At 39.7% G+C, this 23,866-nt stretch overlaps 1 protein-coding gene, 1 long non-coding RNA gene and 2 other non-coding genes across 4 annotated transcripts; all 4 read right to left on the bottom strand.

Moving 5' to 3' along the window:
* Positions 1-1,169: 1,169 nt before the first annotated feature.
* Positions 1,170-1,241, bottom strand: Trnad-guc (transfer RNA aspartic acid (anticodon GUC)). Its single transcript has one exon. It is a non-coding gene; the product is annotated as a tRNA-Asp (tRNA).
* Positions 1,242-3,526: 2,285 nt separating this feature from the next.
* Positions 3,527-3,598, bottom strand: Trnad-guc (transfer RNA aspartic acid (anticodon GUC)). The gene has a single exon. It is a non-coding gene; the product is annotated as a tRNA-Asp (tRNA).
* A 3,982-nt stretch (positions 3,599-7,580) lies between these two features.
* Positions 7,581-8,459, bottom strand: LOC131688696 (uncharacterized). The gene is made up of 3 exons (XR_009305287.1): positions 8,346-8,459; positions 8,071-8,257; positions 7,581-8,009 (listed from the first exon to the last, which is right to left on the bottom strand). It is a non-coding gene; the product is annotated as an uncharacterized LOC131688696 (long non-coding RNA).
* Positions 8,460-15,467: 7,008 nt separating this feature from the next.
* Positions 15,468-21,941, bottom strand: LOC131691732 (elongation of very long chain fatty acids protein 7-like). Its single transcript, XM_058978343.1, has 5 exons — positions 21,597-21,941; positions 21,332-21,522; positions 21,024-21,267; positions 16,002-16,138; positions 15,468-15,939 (listed from the first exon to the last, which is right to left on the bottom strand). Exons 1-5 carry the CDS (start codon positions 21,652-21,654, stop codon positions 15,673-15,675), a joined length of 897 nt encoding a protein of 298 aa, XP_058834326.1. The 5' UTR covers positions 21,655-21,941; the 3' UTR covers positions 15,468-15,672.
* Between the last annotated feature and the right edge of the window lie 1,925 nt (positions 21,942-23,866).

Below are 23,866 nucleotides of genomic sequence, written 5' to 3'. Positions count from 1 at the left end.
TGTATAAAACGGCAACTTTCAACTATTCCACCTCATTAAAACATCCACCGATGCTGTATTTATACAGTCTCGGTTTAATATATTCATAAATTGGTGGCATGTCAACAGGATGCAACTGAATGCTTCTAAATGCTCAGTCATCTCTTTCGCCCGCAAACATTACATGATCAAATTCGGCTTCAAAATTTCTTCAATGTTTCTTTAACGTTAATCGTCCGTTAAGGACTTGGGAGTTCTACTGGATTCAAAACTGAATTTTAAAGAATTACATAATTTACAAAGCTTCCAAACTTTTAGGAGTTATTCTTCGTATTACAAGAGAATTCGTTGATGTACACTGCTCAAAGACATTATATTGTGGTCTGGTTCGTTCTACACTTGAATATGCAGTTGTTGTTTGGGCACCTAATTAATAACAAAAACGATTCGAAGCTTTCCAACTTAAATTTATCCGATTCGCACATCGGCGATTTCCATGGTGAGGCCCGCTAAATCTCCCGGCCTACTCTGATCGCTGCAAGCTTATAGATCTCGTGCTCCTATCCGTTCGTCGTGATGTTTAAAAAATTTCGGCCAGATTTTTCAATCAAATCACTCCTATGTGCGCCGGTTGGCCGATCTATTTTAATTTGATTTTTTCATAAACGGGTAGCCCTTGACGTCCTCTAGAACTTTGCCGAAAACACCATGTTGCTAAGTTATTAGACTTTTAAGATGTATCATATTCTGTAATGTGCTGTGAGCTTGTACGCTCACTAGTGCCACATAGTGAGAGTATTCCAAACTAATCTGTCACCATCTGGTAGCGTTTCATTTCTCGTGTAACTTTACTGAAGACAGTACCTCTTTAAATAATCTCGTTAATAAGATAAAGAATGATTTTTGCATTAGTTGAACATTTGCATTCGCACTAGCGCCGCCTGGTGGAACAATTCCGAGTAGGTCTAAGTAAGCACAACAACGTTGCCAAAGAAAGGATGGCGCTAAATGTTAACGCAGACGAAATATTCGGCCACAGCCCCACTTAGTCAAAATCCCATATAAATTCCTACTACGCGAACACCGCGCAGTAGACGCATCCGCATAGTAGAAATCCATCCGCGTTGCAGGAGAATCCTCGTAGTAGGAGACCCGACTGTAATAATATCCAGTTTATAAAAAAAGCAATCCTCCCCGACGGGGAATCGAACCCTGGTCTCCCGCGTGACAGGCGGGGATACTGACCACTATACTATCGAGGAATTGTTAAAAAGTGAAAGATCGCATCGCTTGCCGTGTTGAATCAATGTTTAAACAGAAACACCACTCATGTCGAACGGTTCGTATCTAGTCCTAAACATTAAACGAGATACATATCGGGTTACTGTTCCCAAAACATCTCTAACGCAGCCGTAAAATGAAAAAAAATTATTCGGCGATTTTTTTAACGTTCGAACAAAAAATACCTTGTCAATCGGTAATGTTTGCTGTTAAGATAACAATTTTAAAATTGATATTGGTGAATTTATGTGCATTTAAAACTGTGTAAATTTATACGTAGACAGGTAGAAGACAGCTCGCAGCAACCACCGACAAAGGAGGGGAAACAATTCTAGCTGTCATCGGTTTTTTAAAGTTGAAACCGCTTACAATGAATTACAATTGATTTAGGTTTTTTTACAACCCGTAATAAATTAATAGAAACTTTCGAGTAACTTTACTGAAAACAGTACCCCTTTAATTAATCTCGAAATTGAGATAAAGAATGATTTTTACATCCGCACTAGCGCCACCTGATGGGACAATTGGTCGGTGTTAAGTCAGATCGGACTAAGTGACAATTTATTGATGTCGAGAAAAACGAGTTTAAAGTTTGCATCGCAGCATCCTTTACATTATAATTGAAAATGTATTTTTGTCATAACTCTTGCTTATTGTTATATATTTGAAATGTGTGTGTGTGTGTTAACCATCCTATCTCCCACTAGCTGATAGTGATTTACAGAAAAAAGATTTTTGCATGTATTTAATTATATTCATGCAAATAACTTGGTTCGTGGATTTAGGTAGGTGTTAGCGCAATTGACTTTCCGATGACTCATTTCGTGTACAGCGCCAGACATGTTCCGAGGACATCGTTCCATCAACCAGCCCCGCCTTAATGTAATGTTTGTATCAATTGGATTTTAACATTACAGTAAAACTTTCGATTCCTTCCCGGAAGGAAGAAATCGACGCGTATTTAGTGTATTTAAATATATATGTGTGTATTGATATGATAAATGATAAAATTCACTTACTCAAAAGATCTTCCATACTTAACCTTCCGGCGAATGCGCTGAACTGTATAACATTAGTGGTGCACATTTGGAAACATATCTCTCAGCTTTGTATTATGTAACAAGTGTCTCATTTCCTCCAGTAAAACTCGCTTACCGCCGCTCATCTCTTTCGGTATTTCGTCGCCCTTGGTCGACCGTCTCACGGAAGAGATTTCTTTCATCGAATCCTCAATTTCCGTCGGAACTCGTGTATGAGACGCTCAAGGGATTCTACCTGAAGCAAAAATAATACATAATATAAATAATTTTATAAAAAAAAATCCCTAATTCTCTAATCAACTAAGGCTGTCGACGGTTCTAATGCAAAAGCTAATGATGTGACCATCAAGAATACATCAAACAATCTTAATTGACCCCCTCGACACCAGTTTGGCCTTACCAAGCCGTAACATGGGTGGCGTTGTGAGAGCTGTCGAATAGGAGTTGAGAACAGTTTGAAACAACATCTATCTGATGTTGTTCCAAATGTATATGATCGAGACACTATGTCTTGGATCCGCCATCGTGCCTAGTTTGCCTACCGTACATAACTAGACTTACTGTTCTCCGTTCACCCACTTATTGTTACATATTTCAAATCCGGCTATATATAGCCGAATAAATGTTTTATCCAGTGGTATCATTATCTCATTTTTTGCTGCTTAGCGACTTACTCCGGTCTAACTTAACACCGACCAATTCCGAGTTATTATTCCCACCATCCAGAATCTCTTGACTTTCTGGACAAAACTTCGTGAGACATTCTAATAAACATCAGTGTTTCAATATATTTTATGCCAAACCCACGACGAGAGGTTCGAGTAATTTACCTCCTCTCTTTTGAAGTAATATCTTTCAAAGCAATTTCAATCCTGGTGGCACAGTTCTTAACTAATTGTATAATCAATTCTCTAAATTGTAGGTCTAAGAGCCGATTTCTTCACCCTCGTTTAACGTTTATTAAACCTGGTTCGCTAGTACGTTTAAAGCTGGCTTAAACGTTAAGCGAGGGTGAACAAATCGGCCCTAAGTAAGCACAACAACTTTTCCAAAGAAGACGAAATATTCAGCCACATCCCCAATTAGTCAAAATCCCATATAAGCTATGGGATTCCTACTACACGAGTACCGTGCAGTAGTAGGCATCCCATCCACATAGTAGGAGGAATATCCGCGTTGCAGGAGAATCCGCGCAGTAGGAAACCCGCTCTAAAAAAGAAGTAATTCTCCCCGACGGGGAATTGAACCCCGGTCTCCCGCGTGACAGGCGGGGATACTGACCACTATACTATCGAGGAATTGTTGGAAAACGAAAGATCGCATCGCTCGCCGTGTGGAATCAATGTTTAAACAGAACAACAGTCATGTCGACCAGTTCGCTTCTCGTATACATTAAACGCAATACATAGGTAAAGGGTTATTGTTCTGTCTTCATCTCAACCTTTCTAACGCAACCGTAAAATGGAAGAATTTTTTCGATGCTTTTTAAGCGTTCAAGCAAAAACTACATTTTCAATCGGTTACACGTTTGCTGTTTACATTACAATTTGGAAAATGATACGTGTTGTATTGGTGAACCAAATACAAATTAAATACGCCAAGGTCCCATACAAATGGTGAATCACTTTTTGGCTCACCAAATGGCCAGCTTCGACTACCCAATTCGCCTGTTTGAAATTGACAGGTTAGTATTAATGAATGATAATGAAACTGGTCACGCTGTCGGATCTAAGGGTGCTGTGCTTTTATCATCACAAACTTTGACAATGCACCATTTTAACATTTTAATAACTCTAAAAAGTTTCACAATCCTTTTTCTGGCATATGTTTGGTACGAAGCACACAAAACGATCGCTGCCAAAGCATATATGCAGCTGGAAGATATTCCGAAAATCAGACAAGTATTTCGTTGAAAAACTAATGCATGGAGTACTAATTTATTAACATTCATTAATTTACAGACAGTCCTTCCAGTAGTGTCCCATGGATATTATTCAGCGCCGCTCAACATTAACCCGGAAGGCAGTAACTTCCCGGAGTAAACCATAGACTTAACGTGAGACACATGGCAGGCGTTAGCTAATACCAGATACCAGAAAACCTTAATCCGTTTTCGAGAAAAAAAAATTGAAAATGTGTCAGGAAATAGGGTAACTACCTCCTTAAGGCCAACAGCAGAGGATCGGTACTCGGATGCTTATTTTGAGTATAAAGTTCGGATGCTAGAAGAAAATATTTTTCATCATATCACTAGAGTCTCCGACTCTGGTACCCTGGGACTTTTCGCCTAGTGTAGACTTTTGAAAAAACGAGTATCAGTATCAAAGCACGATCCGGGACCTACGACAAGCCACCCCATACCAAGCATCCTAGTACAGTAGTGCAGTCAACATCGCATAGCAAATTGTCTGGTTTTTCGGGAAATCATACTCCACGAAATGATATTCCGGGAAATAATGTACAATTTCCTTGAACCTTTCGTATCATGTACAAAATAATATCAATGCGCTGAAATAGAATCTTACCATAATGATGTCATCGCCAAAGTACTTCTGCACCAGGTTCCTATCTTGTCGCAGCATTCCAGCGTGATACATTGAAAGTCCGTGTCTTAGGTCCGTTCTAAAACAGCTCAACCAGCGGATGGTATTTCCCTTCTGTCGGGGGTCAATAACTGGATGTGGTCCTTCTACTGGGCCAACCCCTTGTTGATAGTTGCCATCCGTGCCGTTGCATTTCGCACATGAACCAACACCAAATCACCTAGTGTCCCTGATGCACCATATCAATACAGAAATTGTAGAAGATCGTATCCATATCCGCCAATTACTAAAGGGCCTTCAAAGGAATCAGACGAAAGCAAGAATCGAATACAGGCAAATCATCCGATTGACCCGTTGGAATAGAGCGACAATGTACTTGTAATGTACTTCGAGAGTGGAAGAAAGATCGACGATTCGAATCATACTTGTACCAGTCGAAGTGTACGTGCGACCATCGCTTCCACAACGCGCCACGTTCTCCGTGCATGCGGAACTCCTCAATGATGAGCAACTTCACGAGACTGATGAAAGCAACATCGTCACAATTCTCTGAGTTTCTTAGAGTGCCGTTTCAATCAGTTGCATTGTCGATTAGTTCTCGAACTTAAAAGTGCGAGTTTTTTGCCAAAATTACTGGTCATTTTAGCGGCAAGTGTACAACGTACACTATTTTCAACTGATCACGGTGGATAACTTCCGGATTCACGTACTGTCGAAGAGTACTCACTATTACCAACATGTTGACATTCGTTTTAACGGCACCGGTCGGAACACTTACTAGCAAATTTTCGTTGCTATGACAGGCAGCCGAATACACAATGCTCTCGATCCGATTGAGCTCCTTGCAACCTTTGAATGCTATTTAGTTAATCACATCCAGCATACTCACCAGAATATAGGGTAACGAGGGTATTTTGGACCAGTACCATATTTTGGACCACTTGACGATGATTTGTACATTTTTCCATTCAAAGCTCATAACAAATTGAAATATTGCTAATGTAACACTGAAATTATCATGTTAGAAAGCAACTCCCGTTATATTCTGAGCAAATTGGTTTAATAGGAAGCATTGAATTGAAAATTTTTGATCGTGTTTTCACATTTCAGCTGATCTTGTCCAAAATCAAGAGGAGGTGGTATTGTTGTAACCAACATCGAAGAGTTATTATTTCTAAAGTATATACATTTCAATCATTCAAATAACGTTATTATGCTTATAAAATACATAAGATATCGATTTTAGGTTGAAAAAAGTAATCAGATGTATTGAAATTGTTATTTTAAGTATGTCCGAAATATGTGAGCTATTTCCAAACGATAACATATTATCGCCATGCTCCCAATTAACTCTGACACCTCGTTGCATATCTACTCTGCATTTAAAAAAAGTTCTCTTTTTGTTCCCAGAAAAGCACTTCTTACCCAATCATGTACAAATTCATCATACAAAGAAAGATATGTGAACATTTGGATGGTCCAAAATATGTTTCGAGATCGGTCCAAAATATGTTTGCAGCAATGGCACAAAGGAAAGTCAATGGTCCAAAATGTGCTTTGTTTACGGTCCAAAATAAAATTCACTGGTCCAAAATAACAAAAATGCGCGTTCACTATTTATCATTTTTCCCAAGTATTTACGTTTATTTGACTATATAGAATACAACATATCCAAAAAATGATAAGGCCGTACATATTAGCCTATTGAATGATCCAGAATAAATAGCCAAACCGTATTTTTTCAGATTTTTTTCTCATGACTTCCTAAAGCGGTCCAAAATACCCCTGTTACCCTAGCTGTTTACAATCGAGAGCGGTGGTGGATCTGTCGCTGAAATTTTTATTTCTTCCTACAATTCAAGAGTACTTATTTAAAAGGTTCTAAGTGATATTCATCTCGAAGTTTTATGAATCAAAAATAGAATTAAATTTAATTCGATGGCTAGATTGGCCACAATGAACATTTTAATATCAGATTGGCCCTGTGTGTGAATTATGGAAAAGTTGCGCTTAGAATAATTTATCGAATAGGTGATGCGTTGCTTTTATAATCAAATATAATATATATAATAATACTTTATGAGCCTATTTACTAGTTAGGCTCCTTTAAATCCGTTAGGCCCTTTTTATGATCAGTTAGGCCCATTCATAATCAGTTGGGCCTTTTCATAATCAGTTGGGCCTTTACTACCCATGCTCGCATATTTGTCCTCTTTTCTATGGGATTTCCTATCTTTATGGGACTAGTTTGCGATCATGGGTGGTTTATACAATTAAGATAATTATAAAAATCAATAAGGCACTTTTACAACTTGTGATAAAATCGTTATCAACATTATTTATAATCAATTGTTGTTTTATGTGCTTTTTCGGCTAGGGTTCAATGAAAACCATAAAAATTCGATTTGTTTACATTTTTCAGTTAGGCCCTTTTCAAATGTTTGGCCAGATTCCAAGTCGGCTTTGTTCAACTTTTTGAACATCAGCTTGAAGTTGCTTAGAGTAATTTACAGTGTCCTGCAACTGTTTTCGCAAGTCCACGTCCAGTTCGCTACATTCATCGTAGATTTCCAATTTCTCCATCATTACCGTCTCCAGCTTGTCCCATAATTTTTAAACGTTTGATCGTTACACCTCAAACTGGACATTTAACTCAGTCACTGTGCCTCCCAACAGAACATTTCAATAATGCACTGTTTGGTTTTCCCGCAAAGATATTCGAGGAGTCCGTTAAGGGCTGTCTATCTGATTCCAGCTGTTCATTTTCTAACTTCAGCGATTTCAACTGTCACAAGCGAGATTTTCAACTAGCGAACTATTTTCAATTTGTAGTTTGTGCTGGTAGGCGAAGAGTTGAATGAGTAAACCGGCGAGTTGGCCAACTATTTTACAGGGAAGCAATTTTAGCCGAATTTTGATACTCCAGCTGTCCGATTCAAGTTTGAATTATTTGATAACCGGCTAGCAAAGAATGGTTAATGCCAGTAAGCAACTGCTGCTCCTTTCGTGCTTAAAGCAATTGGATCTGATCTCACTCATGTCGATCGCTCCAGTTACGTTCTTGCTGTTCGATCAGACCGGCTTTGGTCAGCTTAGCTTATCCTCCAGAAACTCGTTCTTTTCCTCCACTTTCGCTTTGCCATATTCCTTAGTGTTTTGTAGCATACTAAAAATATTGTAATTGTAATTTATAAGCTTACGAGACCCTGCTGGTTAAATTTGTATACCTTATTTCAGGTCAAATATTCATCTTTTCAACTAATCTTACATCGGGGAGCCTATCGACTCCTTACCATACAACCGGAAAACTGCCCACTATGCCGGAAACGCAACCTTTTCCTGCTCAAACAACTCAAGTGAGCGCTTGAGTAAATCATTTCCGCCTCTTTTTCCTTGAACTGCACATCATTTTCACTATACATTTGAAGGAAGTGTTTAGATTGTTTACCGCAGTACTTGGGCTAAATTATAAGAAGCGTGCTAAAATATAACATCCACTTACATTTATATTAAACACATGCTTAATCGTCGCACAATTTGAGCTGTGCTGCTCTGCACTGGAGGATTCAATCCTCCAATTAAATTTGTACAAAATCAAAAACAATTGAAATTAAACGTCATAAATTTTCAAAAATAACAAAGCAGAAGCTGCGTTGCTAGTTTCGCACTATTTCATCAAAGTATGCTGTCACTCTGACAGTGTACCTTTATCGGTGTACCTGGGTTATAAAAGGTGTCCTCGCAAAATCGTCAGAGCATGCCGTATTAACATATTTGTATTTGGGTGAACTTATGCCTTAAACTGTGGACAATTTTGCGTTGATAGGTATAAATCCAGTCGTAGTAACCATTGACAAAGGAGGGGTTAAATTCTAGCTGTCATCGGTTTTTTCGAGTTGAATACTCACAAAGAATTCCAAATCATTTTGGTATTTTAAAACTGTGATAAATTGGTAGAAACAGTTTCGATGTTTTCGTGTGTTGTGTATTAGTGAGAAGAAAAAAACAGAGAAAAAAGATTCAAATCGGAGGACAGCGTGGACCGCCATAAGATAAGTTCTTTCTGTGATTTTGCTTTGTACCACTATTTCAAGATTTTGGGATTTAATTACTTGTGCCGTCGGAGTTTTCAACTAACCTTTCTTCCTTTGCCCAGTGGAACAGCTTTGGTCGTATCCGGTGTCGTGATTAACATTTGATTGAAGTAAACCACCTGTTGGTTCATTACGCATTTTCTATGATTCGATCAATCTCGATGTGCAACAATGGGCAATTTACCTAAGCTAAGGTTAACTCAAGCCTAAATGAAACCGATCTAAATTTTAAACCAATAAATTTAGCCAATTTCTGTACATGCACAAAGAAGATAACGTCAATAATTTTTGATAAAAATCGAAATTGAATAAGGGAATAACTTACACCTATTTATTTCAGATTACTTTCAATTTCTAATGACGCTAAAACAAATCAAGTTTGTCGCAAATGGATCGAAAGGGGGTCTTTTAGCTTCCTCCAGAGCAAAAGGTAACAAGATGTGGGAGGCATATACTCACGAATTAAAAAAACACAATTGTTCAATTTGGCGCATTTTTTCTCTGGTAATTGATTTTAATCCAACGCTAGATGCCACCCAGCACTAGATAGGGTGACCATACGTCCTGGTTTCCCAGGACATGTCCTGGTTTTACATTGACTGTCCTGGTGTCCTGGGAAGTCGAGGAAAATGCTTTATTTGTTCTGGTTTTTCTCAAAGGTTTTCTTGAAAACCTTCGAAACATTACGTACATTCCACTAAGACCTCCGTTCGCGTATATATTCTGTTTTTTCTCCTGTAAGCCCTAATCTATTTCAATTTATTCAGTCTTCGCTTTTCACTATGAGAAGATCTCCAGATCGCAGTTACTACCGACCGCAACCATAACTACATAGTATACTTATCCTCAACCGGAACGCGACAAACAAAACTTAATGCAGTCGAATCTCCCAATTGTACCTTCCGATGTTTTTTTAATCTCTCAAGAGTGCCTCGTCAACATCGATAAAACAATGGTTACCAGCCTAGGGGCAGATCACTTGTGATGCATTTTTAAAAATCAGCGAAATTAAATGCATTTATTTCCATCAAAATAGAAATTCATAATGTATTTTGCGTTGCGTGCAATGTTTTTGCGTTGCGTGTAAGACGTCAAAACCCTACAGAAAAACTAGCCCTACATTTAACAAAACGTCGAACAAAGTGGATCAGCGTAGGACGTTTGTTAAACAAACTTTTCTGCGAGGAAGTGCAAAGCTGATGATAAAATGGAAATTAAATGCATTTTTTTCTAATTTGATGCAAATTTGTTATACATTCTTAGAGTGATCTGCCCCTAGTTACCAGCGCTTTTTCTCAGCTTAAATCGTCTTTCAGTCCGGGACCCGAAGAATTCCCTTTGGTACCTCTGAAAAGACACATCGGCGTTTTGGTGCTTTTGCTTCTACTTGAGTTCTCTTGCTAGTGGTTTTTTTCGTCTTACTGGAAATCCATTCCATAAAAATAAAAATAGCAACTATCGTGGAATAATTTCATTGAGCGCCCTCTCGAGCTGGGGATTATGGAATTACCAAAGATAAATGAATTACTACAGGGTCGATACCAGTACCTAATCAGTCGCTCTGCTTGTTAGCAGTGCAGTGAATCAAACGAACGTTTCCTATATGTATGCTGTCTATATGTACCGTGCCAGTACTATAAAGGACGATTCAGACGATACATCAGCTTCCGTCAACGTCAACGGAATGTCACCGTTCCGTCAGGATAAGTTACATGCAGTTAAATGGAGGCATTCACACACAACATCAACGGCACGGAACATTTTGACGTACGACACGTGTGAACGGACACAAGAGAAAAGTATTAAACTTATCCTGACGGAACGGTGACGTTTACGGAAGCTGATGTATAGTCTGAATCGTCCCTAAACAAGCAAAGCAATCGAATAATAAAATTCGTCCCAAGCCAGTGTGAACAATAAAGCACCGTTACTTTCATCGGTGCGATATCGATCATTCATTTCAAGATGTTTGAAACTCAACAGCAAAATTCAATAGCACATTTGCAAATGCAGTTTAGACTAACGGAAGTCGTCGTCATACAAGCCCACCACACTCGTTACTGATAACGTTTAAAACTTTGGCCATAACGGAAAGTTACGCAATTGAAGACAACATGCAATACGTGTCGGTGAGCATGATAATGTTAGGATCAAGATCCCCCTTTTATATTGAAAATGATAAGATTGATATGCGTCTACACGATCTACACCTGGGTACTATTAATAAATTTATTACAACCATCATGTCGGAATACGTAACGGTGGATCCTTTAAGTTTGAAACCTAGAGAAATTTTTTCTAGGTATTTCCAAGGGTGTTTGTTTCGAGAGAATGCGAGTGACGGAACCTATTCCTTCATATCTGAACTTTCAATTCAAAGCAAAACGCGTGACCAAATCTCAAATCACGCTGTGCGCGTATGAAGGACAGTTCCCTGCGTGCCCTACGTTGTTACACAAGAAGACACACTACGAGAAACCAAGCACACAAACCTCTAACGAAGCAATATCAACTGCAAGCATACCCATCACACAGCCCTTCATCAACATCAACTAAATCACAAACCACAAGATCCGATGGATATACAATAAAATTCTATTTATTTATTTTTATTTACACACACGTTTACACGTGTCAAATAAATGAAATAGCTAATGGACGATTAACATGCCTTCACGCCTGGACGCTGAACAGCGACTAACCGCCGAGTGTAGCATCCTACATAACAGGGAGTATGGAATGTCGCGCTCAAACAGTGCTGCGAAATTTCAAAATCAGTTACTTATTTCTGCTTGTATTTACCGAAACCAAAATTCAGATTCACCGCCTCCATCATTCATTAACTTTGCAACTGACTGAAACTTCATGCAGAATGGTATGCTTGAGTGCAGAGGAAATATAAATTCCTTTACCAACCAAAGCATTTATTTGTTTTTATGTGGACAGTTTGAAGGCGGAAGCTGGCATCTTCTACATTTTCGAGCATAAGTGAACTGCATAATCTATATACTTTTGCTTAATAATCCCTCTCAGAGGTAGAATGGAAACAAAATTCAGTTTGCTTCTGAAACCGAACATATCCGAACCTGAATGCGCTGTGTCGGGAGAACGAATGACGAGGGAAATGAACCAAACATTTCATTCATTGCGACGAGCATGAATTGAATTTTGTTTCCTTTCAAGTTCACGCAGGGATGTCAATTTGTTCAAGCTCGGGCTCAAACTGATATTATTTACACCAAGCTATCCGCCAGTTTTCATATAATAATCGATTAAACGGAGAAATTTTTGGTAACAACGGCACGTTTTGCAGCAGAGGTGGGAAAATACCGGTTGAGTACCGGTACGATCAACCAAATTTTCACAAGTGTTTATGTTTCCTTTACATTGTGTGCGGTCTTATCGCTGGTTGTGTTTATACGAGACACGAAAACCAAACCGAGTTTCGTTTACACAGTACCGTGGTTTGGTTTTGATTTTCGTTTACCGGTGCACGAGTATGGGAAGGAAACACGAGAATAACGAAACCAAACTTCGGTTGTGTTGTGTGTGCTAGTGCTGCTAGTATTTTTATTAAGAATTCTAAACAAATTTCTTTATAATATAAGGTATCTTTTCGGTAATTGAAAAAATGTCTTCAGACATATTTCTGTTCAAATAAATTATGTTCGTGGTCATGGATGGCGTTCCTTAACTCAATATTGCGACATTTTCATAATGATTTATCAACAGGAAGTTTGCAATATGGGTATGTTTGGAATGGGAACCTTCCCAAAAATTGAAAGTAAAAGGAAATTTAATAGCCTCCGCTATTTTTATACCTATGATAGCAGATCAAAATTTAAGATGCCGGTATATTCAAGATATTCTGTCATCTAGAATCACGCGACATGGACATTTTAAATATAAGAAATATGTCAAAAGATCGCAAATTGATGCCTGCCGTCATTTAAAATCTGAAATGGCGAGCTATATTCAATACTACTGGTAACAAATATCATGAAACAAGAGTATTTTTGATATCGAGATTAAAAATTGTTATTCGTCGTCATTTTGCATCCCAATATGGTGTTATTTTCACGACGATTTAGCATTTAAAAGCATGCATATTTAAATAGGCATATATTTCCAAGGAAACGAAACTTGAATTGCGTCGTAAATTAGAAATTCAAAATGGCGGCCTATTCATGATGATTTAACAACTAGCATGGTTATATTGTGGACCAATATCCACATTAATGATTGAAGGTCGTTTTACATGTTTTGTTGTAATGAGGCAGACAACTTCGTGATTGAACACAATGTGAACAAATTTTTTTTATTCAAATTATTGCGCAACATTTTTTAAAAATTTAATTGTTCTACAGTAGATTTACGTACACACATCGACTGGTATCGCCGGAAATATTTATTCCTTAAAGAAACTTAGTTTTTAATGGCGGTCTATAAAATGAAAGTGTTTTTGCTATTCGTTAGTTGGTTGCCCGAATAGAAATGTACAGTAACAAAACCATGATATTCACTGTGACAGTACAGTAATTTTACAATAATTTACAGTAAGTTTTAGTGTTATGCTACAATACAAAAACAATAAACTTTAACGTTTTACAGTAAATTTAAATGTAAAATAGACTTTTACTGTGAAGAAGGGGGGTGGTTATGTATCTTAACATTAAACAAATCAATTTTTCTCCATACATTACATGCACTGTATCAGTTTTTTGCTGAACTGTGAAATTTGTTACATGAAATTTTATTGTAAATCTACTGGGAGAACTTGGCATCAGACAATGTTGAAACAGTAATAACTATAATATTTATTGTTTTATGATTGTTTGTAGGTTAAATGCTATTGTAAAATTCTATCCGGGTGCTGTTCTCAATGAATTAAGTTTAATTGATTTTATTGCTTTTGTTATTTTATTGACATCGCTGATTTCATTGTTTTCTTTAATTCCAATTTAAACAATTGTTGAACTTTTTACAACTGATCAGAACCAGCCATTTCGATATTATTTCATTTACTCTCAACAACTAATTGAACTCAATTCAGTTGTCTATTCGGCAGCACTGCAGACGAATTTACTGCTTCTTCTTTCAACCGAAGCACCGTGTACAGAAAAAACCAGGCTCGGTTTTCTAAAGCCAAACCGAAACCGCCGCTGAGAATACATCAACACAAGTTGAAATTCGTACACACATGTAAACGGTGCTGAGTGGCTCGGTTTGGTTTTATAAACTGAGAGTCGGTGGAGGTTTTTCTTTCGTTTACCGTGTGAACGAAATCCAAACCGAATACGATGTGCATCACTCGTTTACACGTGTTGAGATTTTGAGAACAATACCCGTGTATGTACGTACCGGTTGGTTTTCTTACCCACCTCTGTTTTGCAGCTCTCAAATCGAGAGATAATGGTTGTCATTGGAGATAGGCATAGCGCAGGAAAGCTACTTGGGATCGCTGATGTTTCTGATTTTCGTCAATGTCGTGTTTTTGTACTGGTCCTGCGCAGACCATCTCAGCATGAAACGTTTGCTGATGATGGTGTATCAAGAACTGCCTTTGTGTAAATCCGAAAAAGCTCTTGGTGATCGAATTCCGACGAAAGACTTTCTGGTAGAGCTCTTCCTCCTAGACTCCCAGAACTTTTCTACTGTCAAAGCTCTGCCTGCCAGACCCCAGAAATTTTTAACTACCGAAAGCATGCGGAAAAGGCAATGTTGATTGAGAGGTAACGAGGGGAAGCAGTATCCCTTCGACGGTCCTGGTTTTTCACTCGTCTGATATGATCACCCTAGCACTAGATTACTCTATTGTTGAAAAGTCTTCCTTCACGCGAAAGATGCGTACTGTGTAAATCCAAAACCGCATGATAAAACTCCAAAATTTCATCTCCGAAACAAAAAAAAAACATCAAGAAATAAAGCAGCCCGAAAATTGAGTTCGAAGTTCAGGGTCACACATTGAAAAGAATCGAGCTGTAATAAAGCTATTAGCCATTTCTTACTCATGTTCCTTCTAACAGCTGTGGTCATAATAATATACATTCCCTCTAACAGGGAATTTATATTATTATTACGGGTGATCTCTTAAGTTTTTGCGCGTTTTTTGTTCATTTTGTGATTTTCATACCAGAGTAAAAAACTGCGTTATAGTGCAAACATTATTCCTTTGCTGTAGCTGAACCCGTAGTTTGGTTCCTGTAATCCCTAAATTGTTAAACGACACAAAAGTTCGACAGAAGAAAGAGTCAATGGAGTCAATCACTGATGGAAAAACATATCATCAATCCCACACTCACACATACAATCTAAATTACAGCTCAAGACACTAGAACCTATAAGCTTTTTTCTGTACTGCAACAAAGAACACATAACATTATTTGAATTCAACACAATGTACCAAATTCTTAGGTCTTCGGGTCAAACACCGCTTAAATCGATACGGCAAAAGGAATGTTCACGTCAAACGTAATTGGAATTGCAAATAGTATCGTGGTAGTGTGTGACAAAATTTTATTACGATCCAGGTCATCCAGGGTCATACATCGGAACTAGAAAAGTAACAAACGAAAAACAGATTTGCATTACTTTGCAACCCCGCGTTCGAAAATTCGTTCACACACACACTGAGTGTTGTTCTTACATAAAATAGCGCTACATTAAATGCTACTCAGACTTAGCAACTATGGGCAAATTCTCAGACGGCTACTGATAACAACCCACGCAGGATTGTTAATCATCGTGACAATCAATCATCGTTTTGCTGAATCTCGGATTGTGTCGGTCATTGAACTCTCCATTCCGCAACGTCTTCTGTTGTTGCACTTCGACCTTTTCCACCGGCTTTTTCTTGATATACGCTTGATAGTAGAAATCAAGGAATAGTGCAAACATGAAAAGATTCTGAGGTAACAGCACAAACAAAGGCCACTTAGGGAAGTCACAATTTGGTTGGAATGCCAGCACGAACCACTGTAGAAAGATGAGCCCGAATTGGATCTAAAAAATGGAACAAAAATACTTATTCTGAAACGTTTATTGAGGGTCAGTAGAGGTCTTACGATCTGCAATTGCGTGATATGCTTTTTCCACCAGACGTTGCCCTTATACTTGGGACTAACCGACGTAAGGAAGTAGTAATAGTACATAACTACGTGCACGAAACTGTTTAGGAATCCCATGAATACACCATGGCCACCTGAAAGGATTAGATGAAGTCATTCAACAGACCCAGTGGCGTAGTAGCGGGGGGGGGGGGGGGGGGTTTGGGGACGAAACCCCCCCCGAAATATTTTGGACAAATTTGAAAAAATTGAAAATGTTAAACAAAAATATGCCTAATATTTTAAATGAAATTCGCAAAGTTTCATTTGCAAAAGTTATCTTGGGAAAATATTTCCTTGTAGTGAAAATTGGCTGCAGACTCGACACATACCTGTCGGCACGTTGTGGAGGCTAGCTCAACCTCCGAGGACTATAACAAGTAGATCGCGGCGAAGCGAGGAGCTAGGAGCTTAATGGTTCACGAAACGGATATCGGTACCGAGAGAAATTTCGCCACATTCTGTAGTCCTTGACTGACGGCGAACATGGACTGGAGAGTGTGAGAGAAGTATCCCCATAGAGACCCCCAGGCGATTCGCTACCGCATCGGCCAATGGAACCCTGCTGCAGCACGAAGAAAGACGGGCGGCAAGCTAAAGTGGAAGACGAACGCCTTTAACGAAAACCTCTTTGTTGAGTTACTTCGGCGAACAACGGAATCAAGTACGTTGATACGGCTGACGGCTAACAAGAAGGATTGCGACGGCTTGTGACGTTACAATGTCACGAAAACTAGGGCCATGCAGTAGACGGCGTGCAGCTTACTGGTTAAATGAGTAACTCAGTACGCTACACCCTGCTTGTCTTAGAGCCAGAAGGCGGGCTCAGAGCGCAAGATCGGAGACTGAGATAGGAGAGCATCTAGAAGGTAGGGACTCTTTAAAACGGGAGATCAAGCTTAGCAAGCCAATTGCCATAAGTATCTGTGCTGAGAAATAAACGTCAATCCCTGGGGGACGCGTACTGAGTCGTCATGACGAAGACGAGGGTTCGTCGACACCAGTTGAAACATGCCCGGGCAAGCTAAAGATAATCGTTGCGGGTCTCTTCCCGAATCACGATACAAATACCTGGTCACCGACACCGTACGGCGAAGAAGAAGGAGGTAACACAGTCGAGTGGCAAGTGACTAACGACGAGCTCAAAGACACGTCGATGTGACTAAAATCAAAGATAACCCCCGGTCCGGATGGAATACCAACCATGGCGGAAGTCACCGGGCCATTCAGCCTCGAATAGACCAATGCGCAGCGTGGCATAAAAGAATGTGGCATCCTGAAGAGCTACTTCCAGAGTAGAGCACTGCTATACCAGACGAACAAAAGGGCAGAAGGCGATGCGAGTCGCAGCGGGCGTTACTCAGGGCTCCATTCTCTGTCCAACACTTTGGAATGGGATGCACTGATAATATAAATTCGTGAATATAATGAATCATGTAATGCACGAATTCATGCGTCGTTTTCTGCAACGAAGTATTTTCGTGCCCTGTAAATAGTAAGTTTCGTTCATTTTATGAATAAGAATGGCCGTATGATGAACTAAAGCTTTCGTAAATTTTACACATTTAATGTATGTACACTGCACGAATGTTATCGTTGATAACGACATTATTTTTCGTGAATGAAATGAAATGTTTTTTTTTTATTTTAATAAACGTTTGTGTATATTACGAACGATTTCGTTGGTCGCACGAAATTTTTTCGTTTATCTTAGAAGTTTTCGTATTTATTAGCCTCTTATTGTTCTTTTGGGATCGATGTTTGACAAAATCGTTTTTTTATTTAAAAAAATCGATGTTGCCAAATCGATTTTATTGTGGTCCGAAGAAATGGCCGCTTGATGAACGAAAGTTTTCGTAAATTTTACTTATTTAGTTTACATTGCACGAAAGTTATCGACATTATTTTTCGTGAAAGAAACGAAATGTTTCGTTTATTTTAATAAACGTTTATGTATATTACAAACGATTTCGTTGGTCGCATTCGATCTTTTAGGATCGATGTTTGACAGCACCGATATTGCTCCGGCAGAGAAAAACTCAAAATTGTTCATACAAAATCAACGAGCAGTTCGCGACGGCTCAATCGATTCTGTACTGCTCCAGATTCTGAATCAACTGGAAGCGAAAGAGGTTCAAGGAATCTTCCTGCAACCGGCGGACACGGATACGACTACTAAATAGTCAGACAACAACAATTATCTGACGAATATCAACAATGGCTCCATATTGCTCTTTTGACGTGGACTGTTTGATGAATGGTGCTCGTAAATATTATAAAGATATTCGTATGTAACAGCGAACGACTCGTTTGCTGAATGAAGCTGTTTCATAATAAGCCAACGAAAGTCATTTCGTAGTTTTCACGAAAAACTCGTAATACAAAATAAAAGTTTCGATGGAACTACGAACGGTTCATCATATGTACGAAAAATTCGTATATTTTATGAAAGTTGTTTGTACGAAATAAATTCCTAGCGATTTACGAATATATTCTATTAGTGTGGGGTCTTAACACTGCGGCTGCCCAGGAAAGTGAAAATCGTTGGTTTCGTGGACGATGTGTCAATAACGGTGAGACACTTGAAGAAATGGAGGTGTCGGTGACGGAGACAATAGATGCGATCGAGAGCTGGATGAACGGGTCAGGCTGCAAATAGCTCACTACAAGACGGATTTGTTGTTGGACAGCTACTGCAAAGCGGTTCAGCGGATACAGATCACCATCGAAGGGCATGTGAATGCATCGAAGCGTGCACTGAAGCAATTGGGAGTGATAATCGACGACTGATTGAGCTTAAACAACCACGTTGATTACACATGCGAAATGTCGGGTCTTTATCTAGTGTTTCGTCATCGATACTGCGATATGGGGCTCCTGCTTGGGGTGCAGCGCTGAAAACCAAGTGAAACCGCGAAAAGCTGAACAGGACTCTTCGACTGCTGGTCGTACGAGTTGCGATTGCGTACCGGAGGCAGTATGCCTTGACGCCGAGATGATTCCCATCTGCATTGCCCTGACGGAGGATATCAAGTGCTACAATCGATGAAACGTCAGAAACGTGAGGGAGATGATGAGAATCGATTCGATGGTGACGTAGCAGCAGGAATGGGATAATACGGAGAAAGGAAAGTGGACCAAGCGGCTCATCCAATCCAATTGACGTGGGTCAATAGAAAGCACGGAGAGATAACCTTCCACCTGAAACAGCTCCTACCGAGCCACAGATGCTTAAGGAGTATCTTCATCGGTGTGGGTACGCAACGTCAACACTGTGTGAGAACGTCGAGGAGACACCGGAGCGTCTTTGAATGTCCGAGGTTTGAAGTCTTTGAATGTCCGAGCAGAGTCTTTGAATGTCCGAGGTTTGAAGGGACGTGCCGGGAGCTACTTAAAACGGGAGAACCGGACATCAACCCGGATAATGTAGCCTACAGAATTACAAGCGACGTAGGGACGTGGAACGCAGTAAACAGAGATATGATGTAGATCAGTGATTCTCAACCTGGGGTCCGCGGGCCCCTAGGGGGCCGCGAAGTCATTGCTGGGAGTCCGCGAAGAGAAATATATTTTCCGAGTGCATATTGAATTTCAAATCTTGTTTCCTAACAAATTGAAAATAACATATTGATAGCATACAAAATTTATGTTTATCTGTGGGGGTCCACAGCAACCCAGTGTGATATCTAAGGGGTCCGTGGTAAGAAAAAGGTTGAGAACCGCTGATGTAGATCGACACCGTCTTACAGCGGAATGGACATCGAACAACGGTTTCGGGAGAGCAATCACCGCCAGGGAACTCTCCGCAGGTATAAGCTAGATCCACCGCCGAGGACTAGTCGAAGAGACTGCAACAGAGCAGCGAGTATGAGTCGTCGAAACGCCAGCGAACCGGACGTCACGCTCCATGCGGATTCGCCCGACCGACCACGGCACCCCACCGGTTGTTCCGATAGAAAAATAGCGAAAACCAAAGAAGAATCAATATTGGGAAAACTTTTTTCGCCAGGGAACTCTCCGTTAGCGTAAGCTAGATTCACCGCTGGGGACTAGACTGAGTAGACAGCGACGAGACACCACTAGTCGCGGGTCATCGGCGCACCAGTGCATCAGATACCCTGCTTCACCAGAATCGCCGAACTGACCTCGGCATCTAGCTGATTAGCTCGATCTCGGGAGAACTTCTCTCGCCGGGGAATTCTCTGTCGGAGTAGGTCAGGTCCATCGTCGGGGACTAGACCGAGTTGTTCGCGAACAAGTCGAGGACTGAATGGACCATCAAGGAAGTAGTGCTAAATGGCCCAAGAAGAGAACTAAATGGCTTAAAGGAGTTGCGGTGCTAAATGGCACCGGTTACGGAGTGAAAGGGATCAAGAAGTTGTGGTACTGAAACCAAATAAGAATCGGTATCGGGAGAACTTCTTTCGTCTGGGACCTCTCCGTCAGCTTACAGTCAGATTCATCGCCGGGAACGAGACCGCGTGGACCGCGACGATACACCACCAGTCGCGCCGCGGATCCAGCAAACCGGATGCCCTACTCTACCGCAATCGCCGAACTGACCGCAGCACCTGGCTGGTTGGCTCGAACTTCTCTCGCCGGGGAACTTTTCGTCGGAGTAGGCTAGATCTAGCGTCGAAAACTAGACCGAGTAGTTCGCGAACCAGTCGGAAGCTCAACGAGGAAGTGGTACTGAATGGCACAAGGGAACTGAAGGGCTCAGTAAATTAGACAGTCTGAAGTTTGCCGCCCAGATTGTCCTCGTAGAGGAAGAGCATTTATTCTATACCAACAGCTAGCTTTCCTACCTTGACTACCCAAACCCGTTCCCTGAGTTGTTGGTTTTTGAACATTTTTTTCTCCTGCTCAGAATATTTTTGAACATTTTTTCAAATATATAAAAAAAATTTCATATCCCCCCCCGAAAAATTTTCTTACTACGCCACTGAACAGACCACGTTCAAATCACTTAATACCAACCTGCGAACCATTTGACTCCGCTCCAAGAAAGCATCACCATTCCTGTGTGATGATACACGTGGAGAAAGCTGACCTGATTCTGCTTTTTGCGCAATACAAAGAATACGGTATCGAGAAGATCTATGACCTTCACCAGGAAGTAAATATGAACCCGGCGTGCGATCGCTATCGGTACTTCGTTATTTGAATAATCAACCGGCTGACATAGAACGTTGTATCCTCGTAAATATCCTAATCGCCATCCCTTCAAAAAAATTGAAATAAAAAATCTGTTTATCAACTCCCCGTCGCCATAAAAGAGTACCTACTTCGACAAATAAGAAGAGGCAGAGAAATACTTGCACTATATTGTACACTTTGATGATATTATCAAGTTTCACCGGCTTCCGGTTTTCCATCAGCTTAGGACCCCACTTGAGAACGAACATTAAATAGAATGCCAGAATAGCAGTTCCTGGCCATGGTGTTTCCATAAGCAACCAATTGTTCACGCGAGGATCTAAAAATGAAATCAGTACATCAAGTCATTATCGCAACTTCAGTATCACCGGTCCGGTTTTATTTGATAATCACCACTAGTTTCATAGTTGACGTAGTGATAGAACGATGCCAGGTATTGTAGCACCAACATCTTTGCTATCGTTTAAAAGAAACAATTTTCACTACAGCAACCACTGCTGGATACAAGCCAACTCCGGCACACCCGTACCGTTTCAAATCACGCGTAAAACTGGGAAACTGTTCCGGCGGTTCTGAAAAATTTACACAAAGCAAGCGAAGAATACTAAATAAATAGTCGCGTCATTGTGACACGATTGCCACCACCACTCCACGCGGTCAGTTTGTTACTAATACAGTACTTTTCGATAGTAGGACCGCGGTAGTTGATTTTTTTTCCAGCTTTTATAAATTTCAGCACCATTATTAGGTATTAATTTATACGACAAGAAATCGGAACGGAAGCCATGAGGGTTTTCAGGTACAGGGTAAAACTTCGAATCGGTTCTAACTTAGCAGGCGTACCGTTAGACTAAATAAACGAAGAAAGCGCACTTGCGAAACTTTGTGGGAAACATATGGGTATAACAGTGATCAAAGTTCAGATCGTTATAGTACGTTACCACCGGTTGCCACAGTAACAATGTTAAGTTCAATTGTATATGCATGCGTATATTGAAAAGGCTGGGGTGAATCACGTAGTTGTTGACACGGTGAGAGGGGTAAGTAGTAAATAGTCACTTGTAAAATAGATGAACGGCATTAGTTAAATTTAATAAATTTTTGTATAAATTGTGAAACAATCTGACTTTGCGTAATTACTGGGGTTTGCTTAGTTCATGTTTAGCAATTCAATGCAGACTCGAGCGGCGGTTTCACAGTATGTTCAAAACAAGAAATGTCTCAAATTTATTCAAGAAGCCAGGGATTAATGATAGATTGAGTAGATATTTGGAATATCAAGCCAGCTAAGGTGTTGTGGTAGTATCGATATATTAGACCGGCGATAACATATTAAGATTATTTCTCCACTTAATAAATGGTCTGTCCAGTAAGAAAATGATGCAGGATTTTTGGAGAGTATTCAAATTGTTCAAAGCAAGTTGTTGTAGGAAGTGTACGTTTAAGGTTTTTAAACTATTTTTATCATGTCAAAAAAAATTGTATATTTTCTAAATAAATTGTTTATCTCACAATATTGTAGCGGTTTGAGGTGAAAGTCAGGGCCGCCTTAATGGGGGCGCCTGGTGCTGTGGGCAACAAAAATCGACTGCTTTTTTATCCGCTTAATTGTTATTATGTAACCTCTATAATAGTCTCCCGCAATATCGGTGGCCACGTTGAACTTCTTTTGTTTTAAACAACCATGCATTAATTGCGTGTATTTGCTGCAACAGACGCATATTTCAATCTATCGGCAACAATTTTCGAAAAACAGACAGCGATAAAAAATACAGTGTCAACAATACACTCTAAACTACCTCTACCCAAACTTTCAAGAGAAAATAATGTTTTTCTCGAAACCGCGTTTTTCAAATCGGCGAACGCGATAACTCAAAAACTAATCAACGAATTGACTCGATTTTTTATGCGAATGCATAATATGTGTAACCTTTTGATGAACCACATTTTCCCCCTTTTATTTGTAAGAAAAAAGACCCAATTTTATAGTAAAATTTGAGATTTTTTGCTTTTCATGAAGCCATTTTCCGAAACTCGAACTTTTTTTCTATTTGGTTCATCGAGTAACTACAAGTCTAAGCTTCACAAATCTTATTGAATTTCCTGTGTCAGATAATTTTATCAAGAGCTATCGTGTTCGCACCGGCGCTCCTCGACGTGGAAATGGTTGGACGTCTATTCTTGGAACGCTAGTATGTGTGACTGAAAATATTTTTTTCATGCATAATAAATCTAAAAATTTATCTTAACATTACACAAATGATCCAGTGTTGCCATGCCTTCAAAGCCGTAAAACAAAATAACTTTTGGTTTGAGCACTTTACACCAGACGGCCCCCTATAAGACCATTCGGGCCCCTGAGAACCATTGGACAGAGGAGCCCCTATAGTTAATCAAATGCAAACAGATTTAGAGTTATACTCAATGAAATTTATAAAGCATCACTGCCTTGATCACTGCTCAAATTTGCTTCTTTCAGTATACCGTGTTTACCCCAAAGTTTCTAAGACAAGGCAAATGGAAAGATAACGAAACATTTGAAGGTTTTAAATATCTGCATCTGATTTATTAATATCAGCTGCTTAGTATACCGACAGAATTCAAACATGGTAATTTGGCTTCATAGTTACATACTTTACTACTTCTGCTACCTATCAGTTTAG

Source organism: Topomyia yanbarensis, chromosome 3 (assembly GCF_030247195.1).
Source record: "Topomyia yanbarensis strain Yona2022 chromosome 3, ASM3024719v1, whole genome shotgun sequence".
Lineage (NCBI taxonomy): Eukaryota > Metazoa > Arthropoda > Insecta > Diptera > Culicidae > Topomyia > Topomyia yanbarensis.
The sequence above is the reverse complement of the archived record's forward strand: the minus strand, read 5'-3'. Positions and strand labels throughout refer to the sequence as shown.

Bases quoted from the DNA above. Each gene is read 5' to 3' on its own strand.
- LOC131691732 (XM_058978343.1), bottom strand. From the start codon at position 21,654: ATGTTGGTGCTACAATACCTGGCATCGTTCTATCACTACGTCAACTAT. The intron at 16,139-21,023 runs GTTGGTATTAAG...TAATCCTTTCAG, and splicing joins CGGAGTCAAATGGTTCGCAG to GTGGCCATGGTGTATTCATG. The intron at 15,940-16,001 runs GTAAGACCTCTA...TCCATTTTTTAG, and splicing joins ATATCACGCAATTGCAGATC to ATCCAATTCGGGCTCATCTT.